The sequence below is a fragment of the Triticum dicoccoides genome, chromosome 6B, assembly GCF_002162155.2.
Source record: "Triticum dicoccoides isolate Atlit2015 ecotype Zavitan chromosome 6B, WEW_v2.0, whole genome shotgun sequence".
Lineage (NCBI taxonomy): Eukaryota > Viridiplantae > Streptophyta > Magnoliopsida > Poales > Poaceae > Triticum > Triticum dicoccoides.
The window spans coordinates 665,497,353-665,517,864 of NC_041391.1; the positions used below are offsets into that span (position 1 = coordinate 665,497,353).

At 43.4% G+C, this 20,512-nt stretch overlaps 2 protein-coding genes across 3 annotated transcripts; both read left to right on the top strand.

The window, feature by feature from the left end:
* Window positions 1-2,800: 2,800 nt before the first annotated feature.
* Window positions 2,801-15,040, top strand: LOC119323348 (golgin subfamily A member 4-like). Its single transcript, XM_037596985.1, has 12 exons — window positions 2,801-3,136; window positions 3,223-3,395; window positions 4,492-4,621; window positions 5,523-5,723; window positions 5,883-6,005; window positions 6,181-6,218; window positions 6,292-6,406; window positions 7,012-11,547; window positions 12,162-12,281; window positions 13,261-13,368; window positions 13,553-13,695; window positions 14,526-15,040. Exons 3-12 carry the CDS (start codon window positions 4,544-4,546, stop codon window positions 14,752-14,754), a joined length of 5,691 nt encoding a protein of 1,896 aa, XP_037452882.1. The 5' UTR covers window positions 2,801-3,136; window positions 3,223-3,395; window positions 4,492-4,543; the 3' UTR covers window positions 14,755-15,040.
* A 1,845-nt stretch (window positions 15,041-16,885) lies between these two features.
* On the top strand, window positions 16,886-18,019 carry LOC119321763 (protein EARLY RESPONSIVE TO DEHYDRATION 15-like). Of its 2 annotated transcripts, none has more exons than XM_037595310.1 (3): window positions 16,886-17,002; window positions 17,129-17,431; window positions 17,548-18,019. In XM_037595310.1, the coding sequence occupies exons 2-3, from the start codon at window positions 17,152-17,154 to the stop codon at window positions 17,757-17,759; spliced, it is 492 nt and encodes a 163-aa protein (XP_037451207.1). In that variant the 5' UTR covers window positions 16,886-17,002; window positions 17,129-17,151; the 3' UTR covers window positions 17,760-18,019. The 2 variants fall into 2 exon arrangements, with proteins under 2 accessions (XP_037451207.1, XP_037451208.1); XM_037595311.1 differs by having other exon boundaries at window positions 16,935-17,002; window positions 17,143-17,431.
* Window positions 18,020-20,512: the final 2,493 nt, after the last annotated feature.

Below are 20,512 nucleotides of genomic sequence, written 5' to 3' on the forward strand. Positions count from 1 at the left end.
CTTTGGCCTGCATCTTTCTCGGCTATCCACCCAACACCAAAGGCTACCGCTGCTATGATCCTATCTCACATCGAGTGATCACTTCCTGACACGTTTACTTTGATGAGAAGGTTTTTCCGTTTTAGCGGGTACCTTCGGATGTTGCGGCATTGCCAGCTCCCAGCGGTCCTATGGTGAGCTCCTCCGGTGACAGCCACTCGAGAGCATCTCTCGGGCTGCCTCCCGGCTTTGAGGATGCCCCTCGCGTCGCGGGTCGAGTGTCTCCCGGGCTGCCATCTCACTGACCCCGAAGATGCCACGGTCAGCTTTGCAACTGCCGTGGTCGGGGTGTTCAGACCTCAGTACCTGAGAGAACCAACTATGGCAGACACCGAGAGGCTCTTGGCAATCTCAGAAGCAAAAGATTGGTCGGGTTTGCTTGGATCTCTTGACTGCATCATTGGAAATGGAAGAACTGCCGCTTTACAGAGCAATATCATGGTCATGTTAAGAAGCCCACCATCATTCTTGAAGCAGTTGCATCACATGATCTTTGGATTTGGCATGCTTTCTTTGACATGCCTGATTCTCAGAATGACATCAATGTGCCGCGGTGATCGTCGTTGTTTGCGAGGTTGACTGAAGGAAAATCGCATCCTTGCCACTAAATTGTTAATGGACATGAGTACAACATGGGCTACTATCTGGTTGACGATATCTATCCTCCGCGGGCTACCTTTGTCAGCGCCATCTCTAACCTAGTTGGCCAAAAAAATGCTCATTTTGCCCAAAGACAAGAAGCAGCTAGAAAGGATGTTGAGAGGTCATTTGAAGTTCTGCAGGCCTATTTTACAGTTGTTCGTGAACATGCTAAACAATGAGATCTGGAGACCTTGTGGGAGGTGATGACATGTTCTGTGACGATGCTGCCGCAACTCTAGAATTTGAGAACATGTGTGATCCTATCCAACTTCCAGACCAGAATCCGACCACATTTGAAGAGTTTAATCAAATGCATAAACAAATTCAGCATCGACCAATTCATAAGTAGCTGAAGGAAGACTGATTGAGCATCAGTGGGCGGTTAAAGGGGAAACCAATGTTCGGATGTAATATTTGAACTTTATAAAAATTTGAACTACTGTTGCATGCGGCTATTTGAACGTATGTACCCTTTGTATGCGGCTATTTGATCGTGCAGACTTAAAAAAATTTGAGGAAGGCCGGATGTATTCGACTACGGTTGGATGGCGTCCTCCGCATCCGTGTCCGCGGACTGGCCCCCTATCTGTGGACAGATCTAGGAGGAAATTGTGGGTTGCTGTTGGAGATGCCCTAAAGCATCTTCTTCACCATGAAGTAGGTGATGACTCCATCTCTCTCATCCACCATTGTTGAAATTCTAAAAGGTCACCCTCCTTAGCCCCCACTCTACCTATTCTTTTTAGAGAGACCAAGAGGAGATCCTGGTACACACTTTCACCAAGGCAAATCTCAAGTTGATCGATTCCTTAATATATCCCTTGCGAATCTTGTTATTCTTGGTTTTATGTGCAACCTAGATGGTTGTGGTTCCCCGGATTTGTGCCCATGACTCGTTATGAGGTTTGGAGTACGGCCCAAGAGCTACCCCTAGCTAGTGAAGGTTGGTTGGACGTTTGTTGGCCATGGCACTCAAAGACTTAAATGAGACATCTGTTTTTTATAGTTATGAGCCATTTGTTGTTCCCTACATCTCCAATGAAGATTAGCACCCCCACCCCTAAAAGCGTTGGTAACACTAGGTGTGGGTTACAGTTGCTTGGTCCCTTGTTGCCACAAACAAGAGAGAAAATTGTGGCACAAAGAGAATTCACTTGAAGCTGCCAGCTAGGAGATTCTGGTGGGAAGCACTGAAAAGAAAGGCATAATCGACCAAACCTCCACTCACCATCTATCATGTTTTTTAGAGACATCCATCTTGGTTGTTCAAGTGTCTTTTGTACTTGTGTATTGAATACGTATGTGAAACGACCAACTATTGGTGTATCTACTATGACCTACGCCATCCAGTTATTTATTATTGCCTTTTAGGTTTTGTTGTGTGAAGTATTGTTATATTATTTGATTAATCAATGTTGTTATTCCATTTCCTTTTGCGTATTGTGATCGTATTGTTCTCTATACTTTCATTGTGTGGAACTACTAAACATCACTTAGGTTTTCCCCCTTCCCATTCTCGTGTTTTTATTAATGTGATCATTAGGAAGCAATAGATTGAGCTGTATGTCATTGGACAAGGATACCGAAGAGGCGGCGCCCCATGTGTGATAAGCAAGGTCAACCCATCAACCTACGCAAAAGCGGCTGGCCTCCATTGTGTAGATGTCACACACCAACGCAGAAAACGACGTCACCACCTGGCAAACCCCACGTCCAACACCACACCACGACTATAAGGGGAACGCGGGGTCCACACCGCCAGCACAATGAGGGGCCGCACGGCAACATCCCACACGGACGGGTGAACACGACCCACTCGAGGGGACCCCACCCGCAGCCTCACACCCGAGCTCGCCAGGCCAAAATCAAGGCGAGAAAAATAGAGAGCATGTAGTACTTGTTTTCCGAGGTTAAGAAAAAGCGGGTTGATTTTCACGGCTGTACTCCACTTGTACCGGTGAAAAAGGAGTCGAGTGAGAGACAGACAGACATTACTGCCCAACCAGAAAACCTGGGAAGAAATAAGTTAATGATAAATTAAACGACCAAACACCATCATTATGCTTGGTGCCTAGCATCCGTCCTCTTCCCGATAAGCAAACTTTGCTGCTCGCCTCTCCTAATCAAGCCCCAACCCAACCTCGGTGGAAAAGCCCGCACCTTTTGCGCGAACTCCCCGTGCTTTCTCCCGTATCAAAGTGAATCCACCGGTTGCATTGCATCCGTCTACATCTCGCCGCCGGTGAGCTCGCCTCAGCCAAAAACAGCCCCCCACCAACTCGCAAGTACATACATTTCGTCTCGGGACCGCGGATTCGGCATGAACTCCAGAACTGTTTGGCTGCCACTGTAAGAGCACGGCGGCGCCCGACCTCCTCGCGCTCTCTCCCGTATCCCGCTGCATCTCGCCGCCGGTGAGCGCGGCTGTCGAGGTCACCTGTCCCTCTCGCCGCCAGTAGGTCTTCTCCCCTATCCCTCCTTCCCTTCCTGCCTCCTTCCATTTCTTCTTCCGACCCTGATGCCAGTTCACTCGGTCGACAGCACGCCGTCGTCCCCGCCGGATTCGCTCTCATCCGCCGCAGCCTTTCGCCGGATCCGCCCGCCTCTTACCGCCTCGGCTGCAGATCGAATCCCGTGGCGCCGCCCCGGTCCGTCTCCGCCGCAGATCCCGACCTCCAAGCCAGGGCCTGCGTCCACCTCCGGCGCCTTGCAAGGTACGTTCCCTCCATGCCTGGGCTGCTTAAAGCTCTTGGATGCTGTTGTGGACATGGAAAATCTTGGCTACAAGCAAGGCGTGACTGCATTTTTTTTCACGATTTCTGAACTCTGCCATTGCACACTGCAACTAGCTGCATCTCCTGTCTGCACATGACACTGGTGTCTTTGCACAGTACACCAGCTGCCCATCTACTGATCCACTAGCACAAATTTGTGTTATATAACTAGTTGAATTTTTGGCTGCAAAGCAAGCATGATCTAAATCTTTGCTTGTAATATGCAAGTTTGTCAAATTGATCATACCTGTGCATATCTCCTAGTTGCCTTTTGAAACTAAAAATGCATATGTTATATTTTGATTCATTGATAATTTTGGAGCTAAACAAGGGTCTAGAGAAATGCTTAGCCTAGTTTGGCTTAATGAGGCCTGATGGTGCATGGAATTAGTTATATGTATGAATTATAGCAGGACAAGATTCTTGAATATTGCCTAACTTCACCTTTTTGGGTGAACTGGGGACAAATTCTTGGCAGTTAGTATGTTTCCACCCTGCGGCTCTAGATGTACCTGTATAAAAAGATAAATTTGGGCATCTTGGTGTAGGTGTATTTTCCATGTAGTGGTTAGTTATTAATTTTCCATTATACCGTGTATCTAACTCTGGTGAACATGTGAGGTGCTGAGAAACATGTGGTTGTTAGTAGGAATAACTATGAAATTGTTAGGATCATAGTGCAGAAAACAATATCAACATAATCTTTCAATTCTTTGTATAACTGCTACTCCCTCCATCCCATATTGTAAGACGTTTTTTGACGCTAGAAACAACGTCTTACATTATGGGACGGAGGGAGTATCATGTAAGTGCACCAGCCAGTTGCTTTTGATGACTAGCTTTTATACTGAAGTTTTCTCATTGGTGGGTATGATTCTTGTTCCCCTGTTTGTGTGTTTGCACATGCATGAGGACAATCTGAATCTGATCTATCTTGTATGGTTTTCGGCTTGAATTTTGTTTGATTTGAAGGAGATTTAAAAAATGTTTTTATGGATTTAAGGAAGTTTATATTGTCTTTGGTGCTTGCTTTCAGACAAAAGATCCCCCTAGAAGTACCAGATGCTTAAAGTATAAAGATTGACAGCATGTCAAGGGTGCCAAAATGGAAGATTGAAAAGGCCAAAGTTAAAGTTGTATTCCGGCTGCAATTCCATGCAACAAATGTAAGATCATATTATTTATGCTAGCTCCATTTCTTTGCCTTTTTGGTTGTTAAGACAACAAAAATTGGTGAATCTTACTTTCGAGGAAAATATCCATTTGCATTCCTCAACTCTTGCACGGGTCTAGATTTCATCTCAGCTCTAAAACCAGACACATTTCACCCTGAACTCCTGAAACCATTTGTTTTCACCCGTAGGCTGTTCCTTTTTTTTTGCGAAGGAGTCAAAGCTCTATTAATCAGACACCAGCATTATGAGTAAACCCCTGAAAGGATAGGAAATTTAATCCAGTCTTTGGGAATCCTCCATCCCCCACATGTCGATGGAACATTGATGTTGCCACAGCTGGAGTTCCACACCATCGCCGGGACAAAAAAGTAGTATCTACGCAGGCAGCCGGGAAGTCAACCTTAGGCTGGTTTTATATGTGCTTTTCAGCTTTTCACCAAGTCGGCTGCCACATCACTTATTTCAGCTTACATGCAGCACAGTCAACATAACAAGAAATAAATATTTGTTTATTTGGGTGATGTTGTATTTTTCTGATTTGTTGATTTGCTGACTAGTTGCCAAGCCATTCTCAACCTAGAGCCCACGATGTTGCCTGTCAGAAACATCCTACATATAGCGGTGTCTCGCCCAAAACCGCGTGGGGATTGTTTGTGGGGGTGGGGGTGGTAGTTCCAAAATTTAGTCTGTGGTTTGTCTATTTTTTGAGTTAGGGGTGAAAGATACTTATACATACCATGCCAAAAGCTGTAGAGTACAAAATTGACTTATTCCTGCTCTCTGATTTTTAATAATACGAGTCTTGCAGTTTGTGTGAATTACTCAGGATTATTGCGTGTTTCTGCCATCCATAGTTGAACGATCTTTACATGGTTACTTGTTTTTGTTGCAGATTCCATCTACAGGATGGGACAAGTTATTTTTGTCCTTTATCTCTGCTGATACAGGAAAGGTAACTGCAAAAACAAATAAAGCAAATGTGAGGAATGGAAGCTGCAAATGGCCAGATCCTATTTATGAAGCAACCCGACTTCTTCAGGATTCTAGGACTAAGACATATGATGATAAGCTCTACAAGCTTGTTGTGGCCATGGTGCGTTGTATAAATTGGTTTCTCTTATCTTACATCTTCCTCGGCCATGGACTTGCACACATGTTACGTTAAGGTTTTGATATCATGACCACATAAATGCTGGATGAACTTGCTAACAATTGATGCTTGCTCTTTCTCCCCTTGTTCTTGGAAAATCAGGGGACTTCTCGATCTAGTATTCTTGGGGAGGTCGATGTTAATCTTGCCGAATTTGCAGAAGCAGTGAAGCCTGTTTCAATCACACTTCCTTTTCGTGGTTGTGACTTTGGAACAGTATTACATGTATGGTTTTCCCCCCTACAATATACATGCATGGGTTTTAGATAACATTTTAACTTATGTCTATAATCATCAGAAAATACTCTTTCACTGTTTTGAGAAGTGACTTGACAGTGTTCTCTGTTTTGCTTGCCTTCTGGTTGTCCTTTATAATGTTCTTTGATGAAAACTGTTGCAGGTCACGGCACAACTTCTCAGCACCAAAACTGGCTTCAGGTTTGGCCACAACAACAATGATCTTAGTTTTGGATTATTAGTTCCAAATCTTATGAGTGCTTGCTTGGTACAGGGAATTTGAACAGCAAAGAGAAACTGGTGCCAGAAGTTCTCAGCAGCTAGTGAATCAAAGAAGTCATGATCCTTCTGAAATTGCTGTTTCTTCATCCGATGTTAGTAGTGATAAGGTTGGTATAAATCCCTACGAAGTATTGGACCTCACTGCAATGGCACATGAAAGGAAAACAAAGAGTTCATTTTCAGGACATACATGTGTTTTATACTGTTTCTTGGTAGTAACTACTAACCTCCATGTCCCTAAAGAAAACTACTAACTTCCATGCATACATGGTTTACTGGTGAAAAATAATTCAAAACTTCTGACTTGAACTGCAACAAAGTAGACCAAGTTATGTGCCAGATTGCTTTGTTGAGAGTGACCTTGGTTATCTCAAGATTATGAAAGGATACATTTGAAGGGACTGCGGTCCTTTGGTTCTTTAACTGGAGGCATCGATCTATATTGAGTGGTCCTTTGGTTCTGTAACTGGAGGTATCGATCTATATTGAGTGTACTATTGCTGATTGTGCTGCAGATACATCACTAGAGAATTTACGTATTAGGCCTGGATTCGTGACAATGAATGGAATCTGAATTTCATGCAATGCCTACTGTTTTCATTTAATAAATAAATTAGCTAAACCATCTACATATTCTTTTCTATGCATTTCGTCATTTGATATAATTAAGTTACTTGGTACACACCATAATTACCTTTATCATTTGTTATAGGCTAATGCAAGGAATAAGTTGAAAGAAACTTCTTTGGGGTTCCCTGTGGCCGAAGATTCTGCGGGTTCAACTGAAGATTATGAAAATTCGTCACATAATTCAGATGGTTATTTTGCCGAAAAGAATGATCCATGTGGCAGTCATGAAATCAGTAGCTTTAGGAGCATACACTCAGGTGATTTACCACTGTGTCCGACAAGTCAAAGCCCTACACCAGAGAAGGGGCCATTTCGGGGTAAGCGTCTTTCACCACAAGGGAGCAGTGATTGGAGTCATGGTTGGAGTCCTGAGTTCTCTGCCAGTCATGATCTTGCTGCTGCTCATGACGAGAATAATCGACTCAAGACCAGATTGGAGGTGGCTGAGTCGGCCTTTTCTCAGCTGAAGTCAGAAGCAACATCCCTGCAAGATGTCACTGACAAATTAGGCAGTGAAACACAGGGCCTAGCGAACCAGCTTGCTGTTGAACTTATGTCACGCGGCGAGCTCACTACTGAAGTATCTTTCCTAAGGACAGAATGTTCTAGTTTGAAAAGAGAGTTGGAAGAAGTGAAATCTGCTAAACCCTTGCAGCATGAGGCTGATGGAGGAAATGGTGTTCTTGCTACAGATAGTTCAGTACATAATCTCCAAACGGAATGGCTGCAAGGCTTGCTGCTTCTTGAAAGTAAACTGCAGCAGACCAGAAATAATGCTCTCCATGGACTTCAAGCAAGTGATCTTGATTTCCTTCTTGCTGATATAGGGGCTCTTCAGCGTGTTATTGAGAACCTCAAGCAAGGTGTTCAGCTTGGACAAATGAAAGAAAATAACTATCAAGAACATTTGGCTCCACCATCCAATATTGCCCATCAATCAAGCTCCGGACGTGATCATAATTCCGACAAGAAAAACACTGGCAGTACAGCCACAATGGAGGAAAAAATGTGTGGGCTCTTGCAGAAGTTGGAGGACTCAAAAACTGAGAAGGAGAATCTGCTGGAGAAGATGAGCCAGATTGAGCGCTACTACGAATCTTTTATCCACAAGCTTGAGGAAAGCCAGAAGCAGACTGCAATCGAATTGGAAAATCTCAGGAAAGAACACAATTCTTGTTTCTACACAGTTTCTGTCCTCCAAGCCCAGAAGCAGAAAATGCATGAGGAGATGAATGACCAGCTAATGAGATTTGCTGAGGACAGAACAGCTTTAGAAGCTCAAAATAAGGAGTTCGAGAGGAGAGCTGTTGCTACGGAAACAGCACTTAAGAGGGTCCGATGGAATTATTCTGCAGCTGTTGATCGTCTACAGAAAGACCTTGAGTTGCTGTCCTTTCAGGTTCTCTCTATGTATGAGTCAAGTGAAACTCTTGCAAAGCAACCCATTGTAGAAGATGCTGAGCATTTTCCTGAAGAGCATTGTGCAATAGCAGATTTAAGCGGTACTATAGAACAGGACCAAGACAGGCCTGTTGTCAAACAACGGGGAACTGAAGGTCTTCATGAGGCAACTGCATCTCAAATGCTTTCAACTGAAAATGGTACATCACGTAGCTTTAGCTACAAAATGGATGGCCAGCAAAACCTCCTTCGGGCTGCCAAAATTGAAGAACTTCGTAGCAGATCTGAAGTCATATGTAATCCTGATTCACAGGTGAACTGCTCCAACACTGAAGGACCAAAAGATGCTTCTTCCACAATGGAATCTGATATTTTAGAAACGTACGCTGTTAACATTCAGTGGCAGGTGTTCTCTGATGTGCTACGGGAATCTCACTATACTGCACTGGATATGATTAAGCAAATGCAGGGAAGGCTATACATGCTAGAAAAAGAACTCCATGACTCTAATGATGCTAGGGAGTCTTTAATGCTCAAGCTAAACTCTGCACTGGACCAATCAAAAAGTTTGAAAGAAAGTGAATCAGGATACATTTTCAAGTGTGATGATCTGACAGTGAAGAACCAAATATTAGAAGCAAAGCTCCAAGATATTTCAGTTGAAAATGCTTTACTTATGGAAAAGCTTGTGGTATCTGAAACACTTGTTGAGGAACATAAAACTTGTGAAAGCAAGTACAATGCCTGCGCTGAAGAAAGGAAGAGATTTGAGAACCTTTTAATGAAAGAAAGTCAGCAAACTAGTCAGCTTAAGGATGAGCTCAGATCAGTAATGGAAGATTTTGAGGAAGTGAAAGATGAATTACGTAAGCAGTCCTCCTTAATCAGTGAGCAGCAAATTGTTTCTACATCACTTCAAGAGCAACTGAGCATCCTATGCTCTAAACTTATTTCTTTGAGCAAGGACATCGACATTCCATGCTTGGATGACGTATCTTTGCTACATGAACTTGAGAACAAGAATTACACTGCTGTCATAGCAAGCTTGGAATTCTTCCAGCAGCAAGCATGCCAGAAGGTGCTTCATCTCCATCACGAAAAGGAGGCATTGGAAGAAATGTGCGATGTTCTCCGGAAGAGATCAGACAAGTCTGAAACAGAATTGCTTGATGTGAAGCAGAAGTTTCATTGTGATATGGCTGGAACAGAAGAAAAGTTGAATCTTTCTGAGGGACATGTAGAGAAGCTTCAGCAGGAACTGCAGGAAATGGTACATAAATTTGAGACAATCTCAGAGGCTCAAGAACAACACTCAATCAGCAATGGTGACTTAACATCAAAGTTGGCAAAAATGGAAGTTGAGATGCGGATTGTCACCAGTGAGAATGAGACTCTTGTTGAAAAGATGAAAGACATTGCTGCTGTTGTTCAGGAACTTGAGAGGACCAAAATAACTCTTGCAGAATCTGATGAAGATAACAAAACTTTGGCCCAGTCTCTACAGTCTAAAGACGAACTGTTGATGCACATGGAAAATGAAAACAGAGGTTTGCAAAATTGTCTGAGCTGTACTGAGGGAAATTTGCTAAGAGAAAAGACAACGAGGGAAGATCTTGAATCTGCCCTGGCAAGTCTTACATCTCAACTTAGTGAGAAGGATCAGGTCCTGCTATCTTATAATGAGGACAAAACAGAGTTACTTCATCTGAGGGACCAGATTTCGGACATGAGTAAAGAAAACAGTTTGATGCAAGATGCTCTTTCAGAAAGTGAGCAAATCAAAAGGGACCTCAGTTGTAAGAATTGCTCTCTTCTCTCCCAGCTCTCCAATGCTGAAAATCAGTTAGGAACAATTCTGGGGGACTTTCTTGCCACTGAAATTGAAGCTAGTTGCATGAGAAGTCAGGTTGAGGAGGTTGCTGTGCAACTTGAATACTTAAAAAATGATTTTGGGAAGCTTCAGCTTAAGAACAAAGATGCTGACGAGTTATTAAGGGCGCACATGTTGACTGTAGCAGAATTAACTGACAGAAATGCCACACTTGAATCAGCTATCCATTCTCAAGAACTCAACTTTGCCAGGGTTATTCAAGAGAAGGAAGGGCTTGAAGAGCTTATAAAAAGAAATGAACAGACATTGGCTCTGGTTAGCAATAGCGAGTCTCGAGATACATCAGTATCAATTAATAACAGTGAGGCAGAATTGAAGTATCAAGATGAGATTGTGCAACTTAGAGCCGTACAGATAAATCTTGAGGAGCACGTTGATGGTTTGAGATCAGCGAAAGATGAAGTTGAAATTCTAAACGTGGTTCTGAAATCAAAATTGGAGGAGCACCATACTGAAGCGTCATCACTGCTACAGGATTCTGGATATCAGTTGACAAATTTAAAAGAACAGAACAAAGAGCTTACGCAGAAACTTGCTGAACAAACTCTGAAGGCAGAAGAGTTCAAGAACCTGTCTATCCAGTTGAGAGAGCTAAAGGAAAAGGCTGAAGCTGGGAAAAAGGAGAAAGAGGGGTCGTTGTTCGCCATACAAGATTCCCTTAGAATTGCATTTATCAAAGAGCAATATGAATCAAAGGTTCAAGAGCTTAAAAGTCAGGTGTTTGTCTCTAAAAAGTATTCTGAAGAGATGTTACTGAAGTTACAAAGTGCTTTGGATGAGGTTGAAACTGGGAGGAAAAACGAGATTGCTCTGGCTAAAAGAATTGAAGAGCTATCAATGAAAGTTTCTGAACTGGAGGTGGAGATGCAGGATTTATCTGCTGATAAAAGAGAGTTGTCTAATGCATATGACAGCATAATGACGGACTTGGAATGCACAAAACTGAACTTCGATTGCTGTAAAGAAGAAAAGCAGAGGATTGAGACCTCTCTTCAGGAATGCAGTGAGGAACGCAATAGAATAAGGGTGGAGCTTGACTTAGTGAAAAAGTTGCTAGAGAATATGGCATTAACTGACCATATCGCGTCACCTGATAATTCTGGATCACGCATCTCTCGTGCCACATCTATCGGGCAAATTCTGGGAGATGTTAAATCTGGGTCTGCACCAGAGTTAATACCAAAGCTAACAGAAGTTGATTCAGAATTACAGGAAGATGAAGGTGAAAATAGCACACATATTTCATCAAATGTAGCAGAATCAGAAGATGTTGGTAAGTCTGATGAGCATCCACATGCCAAGCATGCACCGACAAAGAACTTGGAGGTAATCAATCTAACATAAATGTCTTTATCTTAGTTTAGACTATTTGCGTTTGAAATTAGGGCACATGGAATACTTGATAGTTGCTCACAATTGAAGTAATTTTTTCCCTGTAGAATACTATGTTTACACATATGAGATATACCATGGCGCTCATGTTATATTATTGTAGTGACCAATTACCTTGAATCTATATATTTCAAACATAAGAGGACTAGAAAGAGGCCTGCGTCTAAGATCTGGATAACTTAAGCACATCTTAGAAACTACTGTTTCAGCATTTGATGGGAATAGCTTGTTAATCAGATGGCCATATTAAGTTGGATGATACTCGCAGAGTCCTTTGACCCAACTTCACAAGAAATAATATCTGACTCTTGTTAATTTTTTACCTGTCAGTGCTTTGTCTAGAAGTGTATATACACACCTCCTGGTGTCACACTTCACTTTTGCTTTTGCTTCACAATCACCAAGTAGAGTTGAAAGATATTCATCTGGCAGTGTGCATCTATATATTACACCGACTAATTTTTTTTAGAATTGTTTTGTTTCGGTATCTGTAACATTTATAGCAGTGTTTGTTCTCTCAGCTTACTTTAATTGTACTATTTTGATAGAATTGCCATAAGCAATCTGAGGAATCATTGGAGAATCATCCAACCGTCGACAATACCATCAAAGATATTTCTAAAGAGCATAAGAAATTGGCAAATGACTTGAATCTTTTCCAGAAAGAGGTATGTTGAAACTTCTTTTACTGTACTTTTTATAACACAATTCTGTTCCTACCAAGTTTTGAAAGGGTTCTTACATAAAAAAATAAAAAAATATATGATTTTTCTTATTATTGACGAGGAAAGGATATGAATCTAATCAGTTGAGTTTTCAGAGCAGTAGGTTTGAGTGTTTCAATCTATATTCATGGTGCTTAGATATCATCACATCTGTGAATGGGCTAGTGCTTGCCTAAAATGGAAATCTTCATTTCATTTTCTTCCTCATGTTCCCCGTTAATCTCTATCTTCTTTACCGTGGACATCTCATATGTAGCAAGCCTTCTGGCCACAAATCCTCATTTAATTAGCATTCCTCTCATCTCTTCATTGCTTTAGCGATGAGCAGCAGCGGAAATATAATCCAACTCCTCTCCCCCTTGCTCTAGATTTTTTGTAGAAGTGATTGACACTTTATTAATTAGGCAAAGGATTACAATCTGATTGGACATTCCCAAATCGTCAATACCTCTGGGTTTGCAAGCCCGTTGCACACGCCCTTACGAGCTTTATACATCTTGGTTTGCAAGCCCGCTGCACACGCCCTTACGAGCTTTATACATCTTGGTTTGCAAGCCCGCTGCACACGCCCTTACGAGTTTTATCCATATGGGTTTGTTTAATAATAGTAAGGAAGATCTTTGACCTTTTTTTTTGATAGAAAACAGCAGGAGAATTTCCTACTATAGCTTTTTATTAATTTTTATATGAGAACTTGAGAAGTTAATTACAATATGCTCCCAAAAACAGTCGCAGCAAAAAGTAATACAAGAAAGAAGGAAACTAATGCTATTAGCCAATCTCCAAAGTTGGTTTTGTCACTAAAATTGGGTAATTCAAACAACAAACAACTTATGTTTGGTTTTTATGAATCAGTAATTACTTGATACTTGGCATGATGTGGATCAGGGCTAATTCATTGGAAATTATTTTACACATGCAGCTGGAAAGACTTAAAAACGAGAATTCATCCCCTCTTCTTCCCCTTGACATTAATCTTATTGACCCGTCGCTCAGTGGTTTGGAAAGGGCGTTATCACAGCTTGATATGGTATGTGTATTTCTCACCTTTCTGTTCTAATATAACTGTTCAACATTTTTGTTGCCACTATTTTAAGATGATAAAAGAGTTCTGCCTCCACCACCCACATGCATCCACCTCCATTGTTTGACATGAACCTGCAGTCCATTGTACCTTGTGCTAAGTTTGTGTGTGCGCATGTCGCTATTTTCAGGCAAATGAACATTTGCGAAGCATTTTCCCTTCATTTAAAGAGCTTCCTGGTTCTGGAAATGCCTTGGAAAGAGTACTTGCTTTGGAGCTTGAGTTGGCGGAAGCGCTGCAAGCAAAGAAGAAGACAGACATCGTTTTCCAGAGGTAATTAGTCATATTGCATCTATTTTCATAAGTTTACTCTTGTCTAGTAAAGCAGGTTCCCCTTTATTATTAGCCGCCCTTTCATTCCCTCATATTGGACTAAATGCATGCTCACATATCCGAGTCTGGTCATGGTAATACACCAGGGGAAGTATCTTTTTAGGGCTTGATTGGTTGGTCGTTTTCGGGCCCAAAACCGTCGTATTAGTCGGAGGTGTAAACCATTTCCGCCAATGTCTCAAATTATGCTTGGTTCATTCTTAACGTTTTATTTTCCGGACGTTTCGGTGTCGTTACGTCCGGAAAGTTTTAAGCACCGCCGGAGCCCCCGATTGAAATCCTGGAGAAGAGAAACGAGGGAGAGAGAGAGAGGAAAGAACTGCAGCGATGGCGGGCGCACGGAGCATGATGCCACCGCCGACCTTCTCTGCTCCTCCAAGGGATCTCCACAACGCCCTGACCTGGTGTGCTCTCCCGCTATCGTGGGCACCGTCGTCACCCCCCTGTTCTGCCTGGCTCCATCGCTGGCACCTCCTTTTGGGTGCTTCACCGCCCTCACGGTTGTCGTGCTGACAAGGCCTTCTGCGACCTGCCCACCTTGATACTGCTCCCAAGTGTGGCCTTAGGAACTCGAGAGTTTTAGAAACTGTGCTTATTGATATAGAGCCTCTTTTCATTCTGGATGTTTTTCGGTCTGTCAAGCTACTAAAGTTTCTCCAGAAACTAAGCTAACTAGGACAAAGGGAAAAAAACATGAATTTATAGCTTCCAGTAATGCGAGTCAGGTTTTACTTAATAACTAACTAAATGCCCATCTCTTGAACATTCAGCTCATTCTTGAAGCAACACAACGACGAATCAGCGGTGTTCCAAAGCTTCAGGGACATCAACGAGCTGATACAGGATACAATCGAGTTGAGGAGAAAACAAGTGGCTGTCGAGAGCGAGTTGGAGGAAATGCAGGGCAGGTACTCGGAGCTCAGCCTGCAATTTGCCGAGGTGGAAGGCGAACGGCAGAAACTCGCAATGACCCTGAAGGCCCGGTCACCGAGGAAATGATAGGAACAAAGAAGAAGAAATGTTAGTCGGTCAGTGTTCTTCTGCGGCGGGGAAGTAATACATTTTGTAATGTAAATCATCATGCATGTGATATATAAACATAAGGATTCAACATCTGATCTGTGTACAGGCCACCCCTCTGACACAATCTTGTCGATGAACTAATTAATTGTTAATATGGCGACATCTGCTTGCTGACTGCTGCATCCCAGCAGTTTTTAGAGGGTGACTTCTAATTAATTTTTGTCAGATTGTGAGATTGAGATGCTACCAGCATTCTTTCCCAGCTTGATTTTGCTTCATTTGTTCTTGAACCAGTTGTCAATGGTATCTGTTTGCTTGCGCGTTATGAGGCGCTCGCTCATAAACCATCTCTTACTGAAATATGCGCAATGCTTTATACAAGGTTGAAAGAAAGAAAGAAATGATAAATATGCATAAACTCTCTTACTGGATGCTCATGTGAAGTTATGTAGGAGTAAAACCAAGCATTTACGTATTCAGACTAAAACACAGATTGCATGTACATTGCTGGCAAGATTACATTTGATTGACGTTTCTAATCCATATTCAGATGTGCTGTTAGGTGAACCAAACAAGTTCATCATGGCTTGGTGCCTTGATCACATGTATGGTAGGAAGTTGCTTACAAAGGACGCAATGATTCAACGGAATGTACTCCCTCTGTAAACTAATATAAGAGCGTTTAGATCACTAAAGTAGTGATCTAAACACTCTTATATTAGTTTATGGAGGGAGTATGAATGATTTCTCCAAATTTCATATGTTGAGCAGCTAACAAGGCCGGCAGCTGCAAATTTCTTGGCTTAGCGGCGATGCAGCAAAATGCTACACTAAAATGCTACACTGTGGATGCTCTAACGAACTAGGCTCATTAGGTGTACTAATGTACTAGACGAGCATAGTATTTTTGTTGGTAATAATAATAATAATAAATACTGTTTTAAAAACAGAATTCGCACGATTACATTACTACCACGCCTCAAAATTTTGAAACCAGATTTGGTCTATATCTCAAGAAACAGAAAAAGAGCAATTTTATAGTGAATAATACAGACATGGTACTATCCAGCGCAGATTTGAAAAAGATGCTATGCAGCCGAATTTGTCTTTTTGTGATGTTACGAATCAAATTTTGGTTGAATATTCTGTAGCATGATTAGTGAGTATTATGTGCGTTGTGTGTATGTCATGATTTTCTTTGGATTATTCAAAAATTATAGACGGGCATTTTCTCTAGTTTTTTTAAGGGGGCATTTTGACTAGCTAGCTAGTGCACTAAGGGCATCTCTAGCCGATCCCTCAAAGTCGGTTAGAGGAGTAAAAAATTGGTTTTGAGGGGTTAAACCGGACCTAGCCGATCCCTTAACGGCTTTAGTCCTTCAAATTTTCACTCCTCGCGCCTCTCGGTCCTCAAATATACTCGGCCGAAGGAAGTTCTCATGATAAATTCCATTTGCTCACTCGTCCGTAGAGTAAATTTTTTGTTCTCGGGATATACGACCTCAGAGGAGATCACAACATCTACAACCGGGTGCCCCAAATCCAATTAGAGCATTGCCACATTAGCCTGTAGGTTTTTTTTTCGTGAGATTCGTCCGTAACTCTAGCATCGAGCGATCCGCCGCGGTTAGTCTTGGCCATGGGCAGCCCGGCCCGACGCTGTTCCCGGATGGGCCCGGGCCTAGATTTTGAGCCCGAAGGACGGGCTGGGCCCAGGCCCGTCGTTCTTGAGATTTTTTGAAGGACGGTCCGGGCCCAGGCCCAACAGACTTTTATGTGTGTGGGCCGGGATTGGGCCCAAAAAACAGGCCCGATGGCCGGGCCGGGCCTAGGCCTGGTTTTTTTGCGTCGGGTATGGCCAGGTATAGTTGCGGTCGCTGGTGTGTGTGGCACTGTGGCTGCTCCGTGTGAGACTGTGAGTCAATGGCCCGTGGCGAGCATGGGCGATGTCGTCGGCGGTCCACTCTTGTGTTGCGCGTGACTATTTTTTGTCCGAACAACCGGCTGGAAGCTGCGTCCGACCCAGCCAGCGCCGGCAAGGAAGCCTCGGTCGCACCTTCCTTCCATCCCATCCTTTAGGCCCGCCTCGGTCACACTGGTACGTATAAAAATCCCATCGTTCCCTTCTCAGTTCTCACAACCCAACCCAGTCCAGATCCAGATTCCCTATCCTCACCCTGCTCCTGCGAATCTGCTGCTATCCCCAACCCCAATCCAATCCAAGGTATGCATGCATCAAGAACCGTTTTCTGTCCCGTGCTACCTTGTGTAAGATCTGGCGAGAAGCGCGCTCTAGTTTCTTGATCTGCAACCGTTTTTGGTTTTTGGTTTTTGGTTTTGATCCGAGCAGACCAATAGCAACAGGGACACATCATGAGCGCCATGGTGGCGTCGTCGCTCAACCCGGAGGCCCCGCTCTTCATCCCGGCAGCGTTCCAGCAGGTGGAGGACTTCTCGCCGCAGTGGTGGGACCTCGTCAAGTCCACCGCCTGGTTTCGCGACCACTGGTACCACCAGCACCAGCAGCTCGACGCCATGGCCGACTCCCTCGTCGCCTTCGAGGCCGAGGACGCCATCCACGACGACCTCTTGCACGGCTTCGCTGTCGTCGTCGAGGCTTCGCAGCCGCACCCGCCAGCGGCACTCAAGACTGGTACGTACTCCCAAACCAACTCACCTTGCTTCCACGCCTATATATGTACCACTGTACTGTATCTGTATATGGTATGAGTGCTAAAATGGAAGACGCATGTGCTTCTGTATGTGCAGACGGGGTGCTCAAGGCGCTGAGCCTGGCGTCCCCAAGCCCAAAGGGCGCCGACGCCCTGCGTGGCCTCTCGGAGAAGCCTAGGTACACCGAGAAGCCCACCAAGTACGCCGGCAGCCCGAGGAGCGGTGGCGCGCCGCGCTTCATCCACCAGCTAGCCTCGCTAGGTCGGGATGTCAAGCTTCACGAATCGACCAAATCCCGCGCCTTGTGATGTGCCATGCTCTGGCTGCTGCCGTGCCGCCGTCTCATCTTTCAAGTCTTCTTCTAGTATACTGTAGTAAGTAGTGGTGTCAGTTTGTATATTATATTGAGTAGAAATGAAATGACCCAAGAAAAAGGCAACAAAATGCAACCCATGTTTAGTGTGATTTGCCTTGTAGGTTATGTTCTGCATGCTCAGTGTGTTGGACAAGAATGTATAGTAGAATGCACCCTTGTTATTGCGTGGCCAAGCAGCTTAATGTTAATTAATTACCCTCTTCGTTTTTAAATATAAGTTTTTTTTTAGAGATTTCAATTGAGACTACATATATATGGATGTATATGGACGTGCTTTAGAGTGTAATTCACTCGTTTTGCTCCCTGTATGGTTCATATTGAAATCTCTAAAAAGGTCTTATGTTTAGAAACAGAGGGAGTATTATTTAGCCTTCTCTAAAGATAAAGCTGCGTCGCTGTTGGTTGTTGAGATGCCATTCTCTTCTGATTTATTGTTGATTGATTGCTGCCATGTTCTCCATGGAGTTTAGAATCCTGGTACCCAATTAATTGGTGCTGGAAGTGGAAGATGATAATATTCAGTTGGATTGATTTATGATAACTATGGTGTTCAGCTCAGCTACATACTTAATACTAATTGAGATTCTCAATGTTGAAACGTGCCTTCAGATTCGGCTGCCATGGCAGCTATTTCCGCTGCCACGTCTCACAGAGTGCATCACAGTGATTCCTTCTGTTGTACTCCCTCCGTAAACTAATATAAAAGCGTCTAGATCACTAAAGTGATCTAAACGCTTTTATATTAATTTACGGAGGGAGTACTTGTATAGGAGTTAGCTGCGGGTTTGTTGAGATAGTGGCCGGCACCTGCGTTTGCTCTGTGTTTGTTGAAGTGTACATTGGTTCACTAGTAGAAAAGGGGCCAATGGTCCAGGCCGGTCCAGCTCATTAGTCCCGGTTTAATCCAGAACCGGGACCAATAGGGGCATTGGACCCGGTTCGTGAGCCCCAGGGGCCGGCCGGGCCACGTGGGCCATTGGTCTCGGTTCGGCTGGACCTATTGGTCTCGGTTGGTGGCACGAACCGGGACCAATGGCCCTCGCTCCTGGCCCACCACCATTGGTCCCGGTTGGTGCCCCGAACCGGGACCAAAGGACGACCATTAGTCCCGGTCCATTCCGCCAACCGGGATTAAAGGGTTGGTCCTCGTTGCGGCCAAAGTTTAGTCCCACCTCGCCAACCGGAGGGGAATCAGACCGGTTTATAAGCCCCTCCCTCTCTGCCTTATTGAGCTCCTCTGAAAATGAAAATGGATGCCCTTATGTAGGGAATTTAGGCTAAATTCATACGAATTTCTCTTGAAATTTGTTATGAATTTAATTTGAATTTCCTCTATAAGCGCATCTATGCTCATTTCTGAGTAGCTTTTTATATAGTTTTTTTTCTTTTCTGCTATATTTATTTTTTTCTTTTTATTTCTGAGTTGTAATAAGTCATTAAAAATAAGCATCTATGCTCATTTTTTAGTAAAGTTAATCATAACTATTTTTTCTTCTATTTATTTTTGAATTGTAATAAGTCATTAAAAATAAGCATCTACGCTCATATTTTAGTAAAGTTAATCACAACTACTTTCTTTTCTTTTTATTTCTGAGTTGTAATAAGTCATTACAAATAAGTATCTATGCTCCTTTTTAATACAGTTAATCACAACTATTTTTTGCTTCAATTCATTTCTGAGTATCTTTTTATATATTTTTTCTTTTCTGCTATATTTATTTTTTTCTTTTTATTTCTGAGTTGTAATAAGTCATTAAAAATAAGCATCTATGCTCCTTTTTTAGTACAGTTAATCACAACTATTTTTTGGTTCAATTCATTTATGAGTAGTTTTCTATATAGTTTTTTCTTTTCAGTTATTTTTTTCTTTTTATTTCTCAGTTGTAATAAGTCATTAAAAATAAAAAAGAGGCGCAATGCTTGTTAATTTGCTTCAAGCCTTTCGAAATAGTGTCAACTGCACTGCACATAGCTCTGTGCAGTCTACCGTATTCCTCAAGGCTTGAAGCTAACCAACGTGCAGGAGCATTGAGCCTCTTCGTCATCGTCTCTGCACTCAGGGCTTATAAACAGCTGCGAGTGCCTCTCGCTTGGCGAGGTGGGACTAAAAAAACAGCTGCAGGAAGAATCAAAATAAAATAAATAAAATAAAAAAAGTGCCACCTAAAGGGCTACCACGGCCTGAATACGACTAGAAATCCAACAATGGGCCAGGATTCAGGCCCGCAATAGGCCTAATAGGCCCACAGGCACATATAGTGCGTTTAGGCCCGTAAGCCTGCATTTGAGAGGAGCTCAAGAGGGCAGCGGCACTGGTGCTTATAAACCACTCTCGAGCTCCCTCAGCTAGCGAGGTGGGACTAAACTTTCTTGCCGCGACGCGGGCAGCACATGGCCTTTAGTCCCGGTTGGTGGCACCAACCGGAACTAAAGGGTAGCATTGGTACCGGTTCGTGGCACCAACCGGTACCAATGCCCCTCCTTTAGTCCCGGTTGGAGCCACCAACCGGGACCACATGTCTTCGTTTCCCGCCCTTTGGGCTGCTGAAAAGAGGTCTTTGGTCCCGGTTGGTGGCTCCAACCGGGACTAAAGGGGCCATTGGTCCCGGTTGGTGCCATGAACCGGGACCGATGCTCTTCCTATATATACAGGACTTGGCAGTTTTCGATCTCTCCTGCTCCACT

Bases quoted from the DNA above. Each gene is read 5' to 3' on its own strand.
- LOC119321763 (XM_037595310.1), top strand. From the start codon at position 17,152: ATGAGCGCCATGGTGGCGTCGTCGCTCAACCCGGAGGCCCCGCTCTTC. The intron at 17,432-17,547 runs GTACGTACTCCC...CTGTATGTGCAG, and splicing joins GCCAGCGGCACTCAAGACTG to ACGGGGTGCTCAAGGCGCTG.
- LOC119323348 (XM_037596985.1), top strand. From the start codon at position 4,544: ATGTCAAGGGTGCCAAAATGGAAGATTGAAAAGGCCAAAGTTAAAGTT. The intron at 5,724-5,882 runs GTGCGTTGTATA...TTGGAAAATCAG, and splicing joins ACAAGCTTGTTGTGGCCATG to GGGACTTCTCGATCTAGTAT. The intron at 13,369-13,552 runs GTATGTGTATTT...CGCTATTTTCAG, and splicing joins CGTTATCACAGCTTGATATG to GCAAATGAACATTTGCGAAG.